Consider the following 17,697-nt stretch of genomic DNA (forward strand, 5'->3'; position numbering starts at 1 on the left):
TTATAGCCACCAGTTTGCTAATTATTTTTATAGGAAGACAGGAAAAGCTGTCAAACTTGTGAAAGCTTCCGGAAAATTAGAGAGAGAGAGAGAGAGAGAGAGAGAGAGAGAGAGAGAGAGAGAGAGAGAGAGAGATGGGTTATGGGTTTCATGTTGGTTTATGATAGAAAGGCTTATGACTGTAGCCTAATCATTGTACTGGCGATGCTATAAACAACGACAGAAAATCTTAGCGTCTCTGGTTTAATATGCATTCACCACAAAGCAGAGAAAAGCAAAACATGGCTATTTGTAAACAGCTTCATCTTGATTATAAACCGCCCTTCCTTAAGCCAAAGCAGCGTTTCTCTTTTATTTATTGCTGAAATGAATTGAAATCAATAGCCCATTGAAGGTGCTGCGCGCGTCTCTTTTGAAAGGAGCGCTTGGCACACGTCGTCATGCAGTTGCAAGCAACTTTCACACGTGAAGGATGTTTGAGACGCGGCAGCTAAAACGAACCTTTTTTTTAGCTGTCTGGGAACAAACTGGACTGCCGGCCCTGCCAGGTAACTCTGTAGATTTAAATAAAGGCTGCTTGCAGGAAAAGGTGTAATAAGTTACATAGGGTATGCGTCGGTCAGATATTGCATTGCATCTTTATTATAACTAATCATAACACTAATCATATAACTAATCATTATGGGTCATTGTAACTCTGATACTTCCAAATGAGTGGGATTTAAAACATTTTGGAGTGAGATTGCATTCAAATGCATTGGTTTCCCATTTATTTTAGGGTTGAGGCAGGTCAAATTGAGACCATCGTTCCTAAAATGAGTGAGACTTGCCATGTCTTATTTATATATTTTATATCAGTAACCCTTTTGCAATATAAAACAAATCCAGCCTTTGTTACACTTTATTAATCGTTTCTTGAAATGCTCCCCCAATCAGCAATGATAAGACCAGGCGCACCTTCACTAATCTACATGAACCGTCCCGCCCCGCGCCACTACTCTCGGTTCCAAGAAATCCACGAGTCTTTGGCACACTTTACGCACTCCTTCTGCAGCGCCAAAGTGGTTGCCTGGGAGACGGAGGACGCTACATGCTGGGCTGCAGTAAATACAGTCGAGTTAACAATTGCAGGCCTCTGCTGTGAATTTAAAGGTCCCGTGTCCCAGAGGAGTTGGGTGATTTAGCTCTGAAGGAAGAGTAAGTGGCAATTCATAACTAACCAACAGAGACTTGAGTGTTTAGAATAGACGGTTGCTGTAAAACAGGATATAACAGGGACGTTTTTATACGTCTGTTTGCTTACATTCTCGCCTGTTAGTGCAATATTAAAATTTAAAGTATTTTTTTTTTTTTTTTATCCTAAATGTTTATTTTTGTATTTTTGTTTATTTGTGCTTTGAAACATGACGGTAAACGTGCTGTGTTATTAGTTTGGGAGTATTAGACTTCATTCGCTCAGTTTGAATTCGTTTATAACTATTCATTTCGTTATCAGTTTTGGAAATCGACAACTTCTTTCCGGTATAAACATTCCAACGCACGATAATGAATGTAATAGGTCATGTGATGCCACGTTTTGCTGACAAATAATAAGACGATAGGAATCCCCTGGTCATTGTTTTTTAGTTCAACCTTCGTTTTTTTTTTTTTTTTTGTTTTTCTTTATTATTATTTCCCAAAATACTACTGCACTAGCAAAGTTGGAACGAGTGAGGGAACAGTTTCAGAAAGTAAGACTCATTAGGCCAATGCTGGCATAGAGCGGGCACCATGGGCATAGGTAGCCTATGTAAACACGCACTGGCATCACACGAGTGTACCAGCTTACAATCACCACAGCTGGGCTGATGCATGGGTCAGCGAGGGTCCACTCTGTGTAATCAAATTTGATTCGAACCTATATATATATATAGATATATATCATGACAAAGATGAAGACAAACCACCTGTATTCGAACCCCCTTAGTGATTTGTCAAGTGCAACCCTCCAGTAGCTGGCCGTAGCGGCTCTACACCCTGTTGACAATGTTCTGACCGCTGTTCCTATTTGTTTTGTCCAGTCCCAGTATGTATTTTCAGACAGAACCAACCAACCCTGCTCTTAACAATTTTTATAATAGTGCATCGGAGCAGAGTCTTCAGGAGCAGGCATTCATAATTGGATTTTGCAACTTTGATATTGCTTTTTTTTTATAGAGTAGCTTAATGGAAATAAATAATGACTTTTTTTATGAGAAACAAAAACAGCATTAAATGCTTGCAGGTGTGTGTAGTGGGGAGGTGAATAGGTCAGCACTGTATTTGCAGGTGTTCTTAATATAATCAGTTCAGTTGTTTTTAATCAGGTCCAATATGATGGACCTTAGACAATTCCCTTACCTTTGTAAATGATGGCAGGGCATGCAGTCCTTGATTCGGAAACGTTTTTAACCGCTGCATTCAAATTGATGGATGATTTGGTGTTGTGTAGACTGGAAAACCAGGGATCCAGCTGATAAAAACATTGCAGTAGATTCTGTGATTCCATTGTGTCAATTTATCAAGGGCATTTGTTAGCTGGTGGGGGTGGAGGCTGATGGGGGTATCTGCAGGACACATTTACATGAGTTTAATTTGCCCCCCACCCTCCAGGTGCTCCTTAGGCGGCAGTGAAACATTTCGGAACACAACGTTGAGAGTTTTTGCTGGTGCCCAAGTGTTTGCACTGCGGGCTCGTCAGTTACAGAATGCCAGAAGAGGTCCGTGATCATGATATCAGCTTTATCAGATAATGCCATTCAGGTTCATTCAAGTTTTGAAGGTAAATCTGCTGTCAGAGTACAGTAATGCAAATTGACATTTCGGATGCAATCTCAATGCTGACTTTGGTAACGCTCTGTTAAAGTGGATCACATGCATGGAATTCTCTCACCCAACCCTTACAAGAATATTGAACGTGATGCAGAAATGTATCATACTAAGTTTTTTCCCCTTGAGCACTAAATCTATATGACTAGTCAACCAATCAGGTTTTCCCCACACTGTAGGAATCTGTTCATATACAGTATATTGTTTTTAAGCAAGCAATAGACCACAAACAAGAGAAGATACAGCTCTCCTTGCTATTCTCAATGCTTATACGGTTTAGGAACATGACATTCTTTTACTAAAACTAAAAAGCAAAATATTTTAAAAAGTTATAAAAAAACAGGAACTTTTGAAGCTTCATTTTGGGTGCAGTGAATGCTTTTTTACTCTTTGTGCAACAGTATCCCAAGTATATAGCCGTCACATCCCCTTCTGTGGCTGTTATTTCATTCATACAAGTCTTACCACGTGATGTCAGGGTGGTTATCTTTCGTTTTCAAGCGTGGGTTACAGCCTTTTTGGACCTAAAAACTGATAAAAACACAGCCTTTCCAAAATAAATGCACCGGAAAATTCACAAGAGCCTGGTAAGCGGTACATAGATGTATAATGTATCTATCTTCACCTTCAATTCAATCATTCGATTTTGTTTGAATTTTTAAGAAACAGAGCTTGTGGTAGGCCTAGAGAAGGGACTTTTCAGTCTGCTGTGGCCTGTTATGTATTTGCAGAATGACACAGATCTCTGTAAACAGCATCAGCAATTGTATGCAACGGGAGAAGTTGTCCTCTGTGCTACCTTTAACTTCATTCTGAGTGAAATTATAAAGCAGGCTTTGCTGCAAGTGGAAGGGTTGTTATTTTACAAAGGAGCTCCGTGTGCATTTCTTTTTTATTGCACTGCAAAGTTTGCAGCACCACAAAGCATTGTTGAACTGTAAACAGTACTTAATTGATAGTGAGTGTTGGTGTTCTGCAGTGCATGATTTGAGGTGCTAGTTTGGCTGCTTTGGGAATAAAGAACACGCTTCTTTTCCCTCTCCAGTCGCCATTTTGTGTGTGTATCTTTTATTTTACAAAGGTTTACGTATTGCTGGTTTGTCTGGGGCTCTGCCTAGAGTCTTATTTTATATAAGCACCACGTCCAGTGGCTTTGATCAATAGGGCGATGAAACCAAAGGGCAGCTTGCTGTCTCCTGACTGTTTTATGGAGGCAATAACAAACGATCCTGCAACGTGTCCATTGCACTAGTGCTTGTGGACTCCATTTTAAAAATGATGCTTTGATCCCATCTTGGGCTAGCAGGCTGTAATCTGGGCTCAGCTATACAGTAGAGGTCTGGTGATCATTTCGGATTCACTGTTGGGTCCTTGCTTGGGGAAGGTGGTGAAGGGGTTAAAGTTTGCCCCCCACCCCAGGAAGGGCTATTCAGACTGGGAAGCTAGTGGGAGACATAATTCCATTGTTGCTATTAATAGCACACCAGTGTTATGTGTTTCCTAACATGCACTGCTAGCCATATGCATTTGTGTGTGTTTTTGCAGCATACCTAAAAGCTGCCTGGGAAATCCATAAAATCAATGTTTATTGGGTATTAAATGTATGCAGTATTTCCACTCGGAATCTTTTTCTTTTTCTAGTACAGTTTGTTTGCTCGGTTCCTTGGGGACCTGTTTTTGATTCGTTAGTGAAATTGTGAGGTACAGTAGTTTCCATTTTGTACTGCATGCATTTTGTTTTTTGTTTTTTTGTTTGTTTTTTAGCCCTCTGAGATACGAGTGACATATGCATCCCACAAATAAAGTGATTCACCGTTCTTATTTTTGCAATGAGGTGTATGAAGCCGGGTTTACAATGTACTGACAGGCTGGATCCGGTCATCCACACTGACCGTTTCCTCCTCTTGATACTCGAGTCACTCTTTAAGAAGAAACCGTTTGAACAAGCGCTCAATTCCTTGTGCATTGTAAGGGGTTTAAACAAGGTGTACGGGGACTATTAATGATGTTACCCAGAAGTGTGCATTGAAAACGTGATTGTAGCCTAGATGTTAGCTATGGTTAATACTGGCTCGCACAAGCTTCTTGGTGCCACTCTGTCACAGAAATAACAGGATGTGATTTTGTCTCCACGGAGGATCCCCAGGCACTAAAGTGTGGCAAGGGATTGTCACTTGGGACAGGACGGGAGGCCTCATGTTATTTGGTGTGTGGTCCTAATTAACTGATAAAGTCATAGCCCTCACTGTCTCTGTGATACTCTATGAGTGATGCCTTATCCTCCACTAAGCCTATATAATGGGTTTCTGAGGGTACATTGCTTGTGGCAGTACAGGACAGGAAATCATGCCTGTCTCTCTTTAGAAAGCACTATTCTTCAGCTGTTCAATCTTCTTCCGGATTGCCTGCTCTGTAAAAGAAAGCCTCATACTGTCCTGTGGAAAAGCCATATGTGATGTGCAAATCTTCATGCACATACAACTGTACGCACGGTAGATGTAAAATGCATGTAGGTTTTACAAGGTATTTTGCTTGTACGGTAACTTATATCAATTCAAATGAAAGTGAACAACTCGTTCAACTGTGTTGTAGCCAAAACTTAAAATACCGTTAGTTTCCTATGTGTTCAGTATGTTGTTTAACGATGTATAATGCCGTTTCCGTTAAATGTACAACATGTGCTTATACATGAAACATTACAATTCATACATGTAACATTTAGTCATATTAATAGCTGTGCCTTTTCTTCCTGAGTCATACTGTAAAGGGCTAGTTTAATAGGTTATGGTGAAATGTAATTTTCTGAACATCCACTAGAGGGAGCATTTGCTTTTCTTGCACACCGTATTTCTATTTGAACCCTATTGTCATGTAATGCAATGGGTGCCTTGTCCGCTACTTGAGCTTAATTAGACAGACCGTCCTGTTACGTGTGAAATGTGCATGATGTCAGTGATGATGATGAGTAAGACAGTTGAACTAACAGACTTTGACATATTTAGTATTTAAGACAAATGTTTCACGAAGAACAGTTTCAAAGCTAATGACTGTAAGCTGTTTGCTACAGGTTTTAATCCGCAACTTCCCAGAAGGAATTAGAGACCGTAATTCCGGAGGAATGACCCTCTGGAATAATATACCTTGCAGACTTGCCTCTTTAAATACGCGCCTTTGTAGTAGCCCTTGGTGGCTACACACCCTATTGACAGTGCTATGGCAGGTCTAACATCAAAATTATACTTGTCTATGAACCATATACCTTAATCTCCAAATAACAAAACAAAGACAAAAAGAAAATAGTGTGATATATACGTAAGATACTGTAAATAGTCCAGTTATTGATTAAGGAGAGCATTCTACTTTTTTTATATTCTACAGCCAACTTTTAGTATAGTACTTAGAGACAGGTGTGCAGGTAAAACCTCTGTCTGTTAATCTCCTGAGAAGGTTTCTTTCCTCCTGATGCTGTGAGCCGGGGAAGAAAAGATTGGGTAAAGTGGCAGATCGCGACTCTCAGTGGTCCCTGCCCTGCAGGTCTGGGCATGCCCAACTTGGCACAGTTGAATAAACGCGTTTGACTCAGGAATCGCATCGCCTGCGCTGTCTGGAGCCCCCTGGAGGTCGGAGGGAGCATCACACGGAAACACTTCGACCAGCAAGCAGTGCACTATTTCAAAGTGACGAATCTGTAGGCTGTTTAAATTGTTCTGGGGTTAATGCGTGACCTTTCTCATTGATTAACCGCCTTGTCAAATTAAGGAAATAAGGGTAGGAATCTAAAAATTGAAAAACAAAATGTTTCCAGGGTTGGTTTCTGTTGCAAATAGATGTGAAAATAAGCGATTTGTAATGGCACTAACCCTAACGTTTGTTCTAAGTTTCTAAGTTTTACATTATCATCAGTAATTGAGTGCATGAAGTTATGGATAATTTACTGCAGTGCAAGATCTGCTAAATCATGATGAGAATAAACATATAAGAAACATTTATCTATCTTGGCGTGTGTGAAGGTGTGGGTATAAACGCTTGACGGTTCTTCTTTGCTGCAGAGTGATCTGTCCCTCAGTGGATTACCCCACAGCCAAGATGGCCCAGTCTTCTCCTGCCGATGAAGGGACCACCTTCGAGCATCTCTGGAGTAGCCTGTGAGTTCCTTTCCATTCTCCTTCTTCAGTTACAGTAAGCAAGGCTGGGAAGATACCCTGGGTTCAACTCTGTGTGACGTGCAGGCCAGGAGGTTTGGGGGATACTTACTGAAACTGGACAGCATTCACATGGGGCACTTCAGCTGTGGTCACTTGTATTCATTTATTTAAACATGCCTTGTACATCGGCATAGACAGCCGACATGCAGAGTGTCTGGAGTGCCCTGGAGAAAACCAATGGAGTTCACACAAACCTTCATTAAAAAAAAAAAAAAAAACAACGCTTGTCCAAACGGTTTCTTCTTAAAATACATTTGAGAGTGACTCAAGCCATTTGGATGACCAGATACTACCTGTCAGTAGCTTTTTAAACCCTGCAAAAATAAGCAGGCTAGCATCATTTTATTTGTGGGACTCATATGTCCCTTGCACCTCAGAGGGTTAAGCATCTCTTGCTATTGTAGTATTAATACTGAAGTTATAGTCGAATGAATTGTGCTATACAGTACTCTGTTGCTCCTTGTTTCGATTTACTGCAGTCCTACAGTATTTGAACTTTGAATTTTATCGATTGTTCGGATAGAGTACACATAAGAAATAACTGTATTTTCCATGCTTGAGTTTTACAGTTCTCCTTATATAAAGCAGTGCTCCCAGGAAGGAAGTTCTTTATATAAGCCCCACAGTGATGTTCTTGTATGTTCCAGTAGATTACATTGTTTTCAGTCTCAAAGAAGTCGCTCAGTAAATGTTTAGTATGAGTAAGTGGTAAGAACGGCATACTGCAGAACCACAGTGCACGTTTACCCTAGTAAGACTAATAAAGGGCTTGCTTTGTTTTCTCAGGGAACCGGACAGTACTTATTTCGATCTTCCACAAAACAGCCACTCGGGTAACAACGAGGCAGCCGCCAGCTTGCCAACAAACAGGGCCGAGGTGTGCATGGACGTCTTCCAGATGAGGGGCATGAATGAAACAGTCATGGTAAGAGGTGAACCCATCCCGTGAACAGGGTTACCAGATTTCAGTTCACTGACGCCGTAGCAACTCTGATAACAGTGTAGGACTAATTGGAAACATCGTATTTATTGCAGATCATTGTTTTCATTCAGTTGTCATCATTTGTTCATGTTAAATGCACAAAAAGCCAGATTACAAAAAAAAAAAAAAGATCAGCGATTACCATTTAATCATGTGATATACACGCATAATCGGAATTATTAAACAAATAAGCCATACAATTGTTTATTTTATTTTGGAGTGGTGCTAACACAACCTCATAAATTACTTTTGCTATTAACTTGCTGAACACATGGATACAGTTTTGTACTTTAAAAACTTTTTTTTTTTAAATACAGTAGCAAAACTGGGACAATTTAACAGTTTTACTGTTTATGACTGGGACAAAAAAATGAAGGCTGAAAACTGGGATAATCCCAGTTTTCCCAGAATGTCTGGTAACACTACCCTTGAACCCACAGCCAGCACAGCATCGTTATTGTATTGTAAGGAATGACAAAGCCTGGGGCAATCTTCCAAGAGGAGCATTCATTGCTGCCGTCGGAGCTAAAGAGAGTAAGAACAGGGAGGCGCTACAGTGTAATTTATCCTACAGTGTTTTCCCTCCTAATGCTGAAGATTCCCACTCCTCTTCCCTCCTCATCAGCTCTCGTTCCCTCCCTGCCGCTCTGTGCCTGATGGCTGGTGTGTAGGGGGGCCGACGGCTGCAGGATTAACTGGAAGGTTAGCCCCCTAATTACAGCCCAAGCCAAGCCTGCCCTAGCAGAACAAAACAATATCCCATCTGTAACACTGATTGAACTGCAGAGTACAGCTCTTTTATCACTAGCACAGGGTGTTTAACTGCTTTGAGACCCCTCGCAGCTTCTCAACGACCAGATCATTAACACAAATGAAGAAAACACCTTGCCATCTATTAGGAAATAATACCAAATGATATGATATATATATATATATATATATATATATAACTTCAGTGTTCATATATTAGATGTCCAAATATATTCTATGGTACAATATGACAGGAAAGCGCTGATGAAATTATATAAATCTGATCAGTTTATGACCAATAATATTATTTGAGATAGAGACAAATTGATGAGGTGGTGTGATCAGGTATTTAATGCATGTGTTCCAGCTGGTTCAAAACACTGTTCAGCAGACAAACACAAGCAGGTAACAAAGCATGTGGGACAAAACCATGCAAATCGTGGGAGTGTTGTACTGATGGTGTTGCCCTGTCCTTCCTCATTGTTTCCTTTGGGGCTGTGGTTTGAGTTTTTAGGGCTTGCGTAGTAAGATTCATGGCAGGTGATTATGTCGTGAGATGCTGTTTATTTGTTTAAAGCTAGTTAATAGGCTTGAGGCCATCTCCAGTGAAGGAGAAACTGATACGCTGCAATGATTAACCCTTTCTTGAGCAGGAGCACCCCTCAGTGGGGTTGTACCATTACACCTCACTGATCAGGTGCTTTGCCTTGTGAACGGGGTAGCTGTACAGCACTGGAAAGATGTATTGTTGATGCTCCTACATTTGGAAAACTATCTTGGGTAACTCGTAGTGTTTATAAATGGTGTATATCTTGGAGAAGTATTTCTTCTTGACTACCCTTTGTTTTTTATGACATGGTGATGGGAAGGCGCAATGTGTGCCATTCTCTGTAACCTGTATTACTTAGCAGCATGGATTACCATATAATAAAAACGGTTTGTGTGAACTCTGTGGTGTTTGAGAAGTTGCCCTGCCAAAACTTTGAAAAAAACATTATGCATTATAAAATAGATACGTAGACTTAACGAAACTTAACATAGCACAGCTGAAGGGGTTAAACATCTTGATCAACACGTTGCATGATCTCTGTATGTTAAACGGATCTGCCTTACTGCAATCTCTCTCCTAAGAGTTAAAGAGACTTTGACATTCTCTGATTTGAATGTACGTGATATGGGGTATGTAAGCCTGGGCTTCTCCATTGAGTACTCCCTGGAGCCCAGGTTGTAGCTTCAGTCTTTTGAGTCTTGTGTTTCTCATTTGTTTTACATTTAACTTAAAGGTGTGATCAATCCAAATCATCAGTCCAGATACTGCTCTTTGTGACTGTCCTACAGAGTAAGCTTGGCTATAGCTAAGAATAAAAAAATACTTTGTTTTAACATAGATTTATAAACTCAACTTTACATAAGCTTGAATAAATTAAAGACTTCCGCGCAAGTGTTCTTATTGTGCCCAGCTAACGGCTCTCAAGCAAGCCAGCTTAATTAAAAAATAAATCCAATCCACTTCTCCTATCACTGGAAAATGGTATAGTCCAATACATCATTGGGCAAGTCTGAACCTGCCTTGTGGGTTAATGAATAGTCATGAGGAAAAACAAAAATAAAACTGGGGGCGGTCCCAGATTTGTTGTTAGATGCAAGCTAGTTGAGAGGGCCAAGAGAGATGGGGGGGGGGGTGACAAGCGAAGAAGTCTCTCATACCTATCCATCACCTCCGGAAAAAAAAAAAACCTCTGATTTGTGTTTCATTTTCAAGAGTGGCTACCTAAAGCTGCAGCTGGCAGATTTACTGACAGGCTTACTTGTCTGGCCGTGTGACACACATGACGCCCAGGGTGGATATATTCCCTATTGCACCCAATTTGCGGGAAAATTAAAATGCTGTACATTAGTGACCAGAGGCAGCATTATACCACGGTAGGTGGCTGGGAGTTTCTTTTTCGGGCTTATAGAAAACTCGTGGTGGGTGATTTACTCCATTGGTAGTGGTGACTTATTATAGCCAGTGAATGCAACAGTTTTCTCTTTTCCTGCACCTGTTGCTAGGCAGTTTAGGAGGATTGCAGTTTATTTGGTGTGCCTATCTCACATGACAGTACAATAAAAGTTAGTTTCCACAGTATATGAAGTGTAGCATTATAACACTGCAGGAGGGGAGGGACAGTGCATCTCAGATCGGTGTCTTGCAATATCACAGTGTTAATATGTACTGAATTTGTGTGTGTGTAAGATGCCTATAGGTCAAGCTACTGAATACACAACTTGCACATGTTTTAATTTGGAACTGATTTCACAGATTGCACGTGCATGGGGTGTTGATTATTAGTAAAATATAGCAAGGTTTCTCTCATAGAGACAGTCGGTTTGTATTAGAGTTGTTATGGAGTTTCTAAATACAGTAACCTAATGTAGTTTCCTAGGTAGGACTGTGACTGTTGTGTTCATTGTCTGATTGCATGGAAGTGACAGTGCTGGATTTGAGGTTTTGTAGAGACCCGCGTCAACAACTTGCTTTATTTTTCTCGCCTGAAGTTTTTTTAATGTGTTGGTTGAACCTGTGTCTTTAACCCTGCACGTACCATTCCCTGCTAGTGCTGTTAACCTCAAATACAGTCTGCACAATTCATTGCAAGACTGACCCCACGTCAGGTGGATTGTTGTCTCTCTCGCAATTCATGACATTGAACTCAAGCAACGGTATTTGAAAAAGAAATCAGAATCTCGGCATATGTTTTTATCTACAGCAAATTCAGCTCACAAGCATATTCTTTATTATTATTTTACTGTAACATTTTTGCTGCTTTTTTTGTATATTTAAAAGCTTGCAGCCCTGTCTTGTTTTGTCTGCATTGAAAGGCTTGTGCATGCTGTGTATATAATTGCCACCCATTTATTTTATATATATATATAAGATTTTACTAGCAGAGTGAATACTTCCAGTATGTGAATATTTCTAAGTACTTCATCTAAATGGTTGCTTTTTTAAAAAAGAAAGTACAGTCTTGACCGTGCTTCCTTTAATTGACATGCCAACGTTAATTGATTCTTTGTAACACATACTGTTGATCACTGTATAAGGCATGTTTTCCTGCATGCACAGTGGATTGTGAGAAGTGTTAATTCTCGCATGAAAGCATAAGATCAACATCATGTGTTACAAAGAAACATGAAATGAATACGGATAATTAAACACAAATTAATTCAAAATGCAGTGCAGAAGATATTCAGGTGTTATTCCTGTGGCAATCATCCAGAATTCATTAAGAATTTGCAGACATTAATTGAAAGTGTTACTAGGTAATGTGTGTTTCAAATTAGACCCATTTATGAACATTTATACAAGTGTCAGAATAAGTGTAACTCTCCCAGGTAAACAGCAGAGGGAGCACTCTGAACACTTTCCCAATTGCAAATAAAGAACAGTACTTGATATTATTATTATTATTAATAGTGGTAGTAGTATTTTTATTATGTACCGTGCAGAGCACCTTCACCATCGAACTTGATGTGCATATATTTTCTACCGCCTTCCGAATATCATTACTAATGTAACTTCACCGTTTCTCAAGTCCAATGCAAAATCCACATTTTCTTCTTACCCTGACAAAATGACACATTCGGTGAAATGAGAGGAGGTTAAAAGCCATAGAACCACAAATGCAGACAAGCCCGGCTCTTTTGCATTGTGGTTAAGACGCTCGCTTGCGGTGCGCGGGGTCGGTGGTTCACGCCCAGCCTCTGCCCTATTACACGTACACTCAGGATCTCTTCTTTAATGAAAGTGCTATAACCCTATATTCTCACAGCATTCCTCTTAGTTGCAAGCTGCAAAGGTTTTCTGCGTATACAGTGATTGCATTTGCATCAAGGGCATGTTATTTGCACTTCTAGTTTAAAAATGTAATAAAAAAAAAATTGGGATGTTCTAATGACTCACATGTTGTTTAAAATAGTGTCCACACCCTGGCATGGGAATACAGACTAATATGGAAGTGTACCGGCAGTTTATGTGGGGGTGTGAGTAATGAAAAAAACACTCAGATCCAGAGAATCATTCAAACTTAGCTGGAGATTTCTGGTGCCGACGCTCACTGTGAAGTTAATTCTCCAGGTCTGTTTCAACTTGTTGCAGAATGTTCTTGTTCTAAACCGTAGTCGCACGTATGTGCTTGTATGTGTGTGATGAGCTTTGCAATAGCGCTTCCTGGATTATCTCACCTGCTTTTACTGGGAGTCACAATGTCGGTATCTTCATCTTTTCACCCGTGGAAATTCCCTAAACGTGTCCAACACAGGAACCATTCTGTGCAATCCAGACACTTGCTGTGTGTACAGCTCCTAGAGAATGAACTTCCATGATCTGGAATCCCAGAGGTCTGAAGCATTCAGGCTTTAACATCCAGCTTTTGTTCAAGTCCTCTTTGTAATGCCGTTCCCTTGAAACGTAAACAGTCATTGAAGCCGGGCTGTCAGGTTTTTGTTAAGAGATGTGGTCAGAATTCAGCACTTTAAGACTTAGCTTTCTTAAGAAGAATTACTTAACGTGTTGGTATTGGCGTTTCTGTTTGATGCTATTTTAGGTTGAACTGATTCTAGTTTTAATATGCAGCTTGCAGCGAAACAGCAATCTTACTGCCTCATTCCTACATTCACTGCTTTGCAGAAAAATGCTGTTCATGGAAACGAGCAACGCATTTGTTGTTTTTTTTTTTTTTTTTTTGTAAAACAGTTCTTATAAAGGCTTTTCCTACAGATTTCATGTGGCAGTCATCTTCAGCTCCTCAGCAGTATTCTTCATGTATTAGTGAATAAAATGAATTGGGTTTTCTTGTTTTACCTTGAATAATGCAGTCTGTTATCAGCAGGCTGACTGGAAATGAATACACCGAGGGAGGGGTGCAATAAATGAAAACACACACTGTACTGAGTCCTTTAAGACTGCAGGGACTGGCAGTTGATTCATGAATAAATCACTGGCATGTTGTTGGGGTTTTTTTAAGCTGCTTTGTTAAATAGTTAATAATAGTTAATAATCATCAGTTATATTTTTTCTGCGTATAACATGCACCCTCTTTGTGTTATATATGGGCTGTGTGTAATATGCTGTATAGTCGGTAGTTCGTATTCTATATAGTATAGTGTCTTTGTTAGCTTGTTGTATTCTAAAGATTACTGTACAAAATAAACCAAATTAAGGTTGACAATCATTTGTATCATGAGACTGCAATTAAATATTAAATACAATCTCAGGATCTTTATAGCGGTTTAAAAGAAGTACAAAACAACAACAAAACAAACAGAAGAGCAATTATTGCAATTCAGTTATGCTAATTCCTTTTAAGCTGCTCCACGTATCATTTTAGTATTACAGAAAATGTAATTATGTAATACTAAGCTGATGTAAAGTTTGTTGCAGTGCCTTATTAATTTAAAACTTTTTTTTTTTTTTTTTTTGGTGACTCCTAACTTCATGTGTAAGCCTGTGTGGACCCTGTAAGTCCTGCAGGATACAACAATATGTTCCCTGTTGCAATGATTAACTTAAAGCGAGGGGCGTTTTTTTTTTTTTTCCTTTATAACAGCACTTGTTATCTGGGTGCAGGGCCAACCTACTGACAGAGCCCTCAGGATGGGCTAACAGCCTCAGGGTTATAACCCGAACGGCACCCCCTGGGCTTCCTCTTGTATAGATCACAGTTCAGGGATACAGAAACGCTGAAGTTAAACAAGTCAAACAGCAATGACCCATTGACCATATTGAACAGTGGCGGTTCCAGTGCCTGGATAAACAGCTAAGCACTGATGTCTGAGTCGTTTCGTCACAATGCAATGCTGAAATACAGTACCTGCAGTACGAGATCGTTTCAACAAGAAATGGATAAGCTACAACAAGGAATACTGAATATGCATACGATTGTTATTTTTGTGATCTGTTTATTATCCAGTGATGTTCTTAATCCTCACATATTACTGTTTTTGCACTCATGGATATTTGACTTGTTAAATAAAGTCACCAGAATATTTCTCTTTAGGGGGAAGCTTGAGAAAGATGAAACTGAATGACACAAGTGTAAAATTTAGCGCTAGTGCATCTGTAAACCCTTCCTACACTGAGTCTGTTAAAGATGTTGCAACAGAATTATACCAGTATGAAGCTGAATAACCAACTAGGTTATACATCATGTACAATTGTCATTTACCAAATCTGTTGGTCTGGAACCACCTGTATCATTGTCTCCAATACAACGCTGTTTTACCAACCGGGAAAACAAAATGGTACTTGAATCCAGTATAAGTCGATGCACTTGGTTGCTGTTTTACGATGGTGGGTGTAAGACTTTTGCACAGAGACAGTCTACAAGGTTTTTCGCGGGTCTTTGTTCACAGTGTCCGTAGCTAGTTTACAGCTGCCTGTATAGAGAACGCTGTTATCTGAAACCTCCGACCTTCGATCCAGGCTGATTCTTGATTTTTTTTTTCTCTCTCTTTTTTTTTGTTCCCATGCCACGAGGTTCCCAGACAATGTTTGCACAGTGCAGGCCTTTAGAAGATGTGCTGCTGCAAGTACGTACCTGTGCAGGTGCTGTTTTCTGGGTTAGGACATGCCATAATTGGTGCGACATGCTCGTTTTGTTTCTTCACTGGCTGCCTTATCCCAGCTGGAGAGAGAATCAGTCTGACGGGTCTGTTTAGAGCTGTTTGAAGAGGCTGAATAAATATATTTAAAAAAAAAAAAACATTAATACAAATCTACTTGGCAAACTTCAGGGATGTGCTAACTGCCTCCCTGATTTTGGCCAGTCTTGACATCTGGACAGTTTTTATTTCTTTCTCTCAGTGAAACTCGTGTGTTTTACTGCACCTGGGAAAAATACAGCAAGCCTGAACAATGTACTATGTGAAAAAGAAGGTAACATCGTTTGCCATTGCTTTCAGTGAGACTTCGGATACATGCTGCAGCTGCAGCTAACTGTTTTGAGCTTTCCTTTCAGTCATTCTGTCTATATGCTTCTTACTGTTTACTGGGTCTATTATTGTTTTTTTTTCTAAATCAGATTTCTCCATTTAATTAAACCTTTAGCATTTCAAACTCTGGAACAGCCAATTAATTTGAAACTTTTAACTATAACTGACCTAAGAAAATGGTTATTAGCCAGAAAAATGCTTACAAGTATGTTAAATATTTCAGGAAAGATTTGTGTTGCAGGCTTTGTGTATTATTTCACGACTTATTGTACATGCATAATGTAAAGTACTTAAAACAGTATATTGACAGGTTATGATCCTTGGGTCTGATTTTGTAAATCTTTTCAGCTATATTATACTGTACTTTTCATTCATAAAAAGCTACTGTTTTCAAATAGACAGCGGGCTGCACGTAGCAATTATCAGCAATGCTCATTGTAAGTACTGTACTTTTGCAAGGACCATAAAAAAGTGATCACCTAATGAACCCAGTGCTGACAAGAATGGGGGAGGGGGGCGACAACTATACAGGGAAACCGAGCTCAGGGGGGCCCCCAAAATTTATTAGTGAGTAACGTACTAATGGCAAACTTTATACAGACCCGATTGACAGCAAATCTGCCAATCGGAACATGAAAAAAAGGCTTTTACATTTTGAAGGCGGTATGCAGTGTGTCAGGAAAGTCATGATGTACGGGGCCCCAAAAGTCTCTCGACCGTCTGACTATACCTCATGGGCGCCTTAAAAAATATGCCGTTGCTACAAGCACAGTGGATTGCTTTTGCTGATTAAAGTACTGAAACAGAGCCAGTCTAACCCAAAGCAGCTGTACTATAACTGTGACTCTGTTGTGAAGTTCATGTTTATCAATTGTGACAGTACAGTAGCCAAACCAGAGCGGCAAATGAATCGGTGGTTTAAAGGGAAATGATTTTAGCCTTAATATTGAGGTTTTTTTATGTTCTTTATAACACTGATGCTAATGCATTTAACAATAAAAATACTGTATGTAATTTCCCTAAGCTGTCAAGATATGCCATAGTTACTCAGCAGAATAATAATTAAATTAGTGTTCTTTATCTGTTGTTTTTTTTTTTTTTTAGAAAAGAGTTCAAATAAATGGATGAAAGTTTTTAAAAACAACAAATGATAAAGTTTTAACTTTCCAAAGCTGAATGTCTACAAGTTCCCAGATGAGATAAGTTCACTGTCTGTCTCTTTAATCCCTGCTAGGTGTGCACTATCCCTTTAAGCGAGACTTGTAACTGGAAACCTTGTAGTTTAGTGGATGCTCTTGGATCCCTTACCTGTCTCTTCTCTCCACCCCTTCTCTCCCCTTGTCTCACAGTCCCAGTACAATCTGCTGAACAGCAGCATGGATCAAAATCTGGGCAGCCGAGCTGCCTCTGCCAGCCCGTACAGCTCCGAGCACGCCTCGAATGTCCCGACGCCTTCGCCCTACTCACAGCCCAACTCTACCTTCGATGCCATGTCACCCGCACCAGCCATCCCCTCCAACACTGACTACCCGGGGCCACACAGCTTCGAGGTCACCTTCCAGCAATCCAGCACAGCCAAGTCAGCCACCTGGACGGTGAGTGCAGTGTCGTGCTACCTGCTTAATTCTCTTACCTTTACAAAACCATGTTGAGCAGCTCGCTGCATCCATAGAGTTGTATTGCTAAGTTACAGCGTTCCAACGTGCCAAACAAGGTTTTTAAAGGTGATTTCTTTCTGAAGGCTTATGCAGCAAAACAAATGAACACTCTAGCTGTTGTCACTGGTTTATAGTTTTTAAAGGTTTGTAATCCTCTGATTTGGGTTTTTAGTGTGTGTTCTGCTTATTGTTTTGTTAGCGGTAGCATTTGCACTGTGCTGCAGGCTTGAGGTCTTGAAGTTTGTTGGCTGATAGTTTAGTTCATGTTAAGTGGAAAAGGCCA

General features: G+C 40.0%; 1 protein-coding gene across 3 annotated transcripts in view; it reads left to right on the plus strand.

Annotated features, from left to right (window-relative positions):
- The first annotated feature begins 1,137 nt into the window (after positions 1-1,137).
- Positions 1,138-17,697, plus strand: part of LOC121329159 (tumor protein p73-like) — a 35,814-nt gene continuing 19,254 nt past the window's right edge. Inside the window, exons 1-4 of one of the 3 annotated variants that reach the window (XM_041274555.1) lie at positions 1,138-1,197; positions 6,897-6,992; positions 7,839-7,977; positions 17,106-17,351. In XM_041274555.1, coding sequence (XP_041130489.1) covers positions 6,934-6,992; positions 7,839-7,977; positions 17,106-17,351 — 444 coding nt within the window. In that variant the 5' untranslated portion in view covers positions 1,138-1,197; positions 6,897-6,933. Of the gene's footprint in view, positions 1,198-6,896; positions 6,993-7,838; positions 7,978-10,548; positions 10,708-15,451; positions 15,701-17,105; positions 17,352-17,697 lie in introns of those variants that run through there. The other 2 variants (XM_041274556.1, XM_041274558.1) reach the window with 2 other exon arrangements.

The sequence above is a fragment of the Polyodon spathula genome, chromosome 16, assembly GCF_017654505.1.
Source record: "Polyodon spathula isolate WHYD16114869_AA chromosome 16, ASM1765450v1, whole genome shotgun sequence".
Lineage (NCBI taxonomy): Eukaryota > Metazoa > Chordata > Actinopteri > Acipenseriformes > Polyodontidae > Polyodon > Polyodon spathula.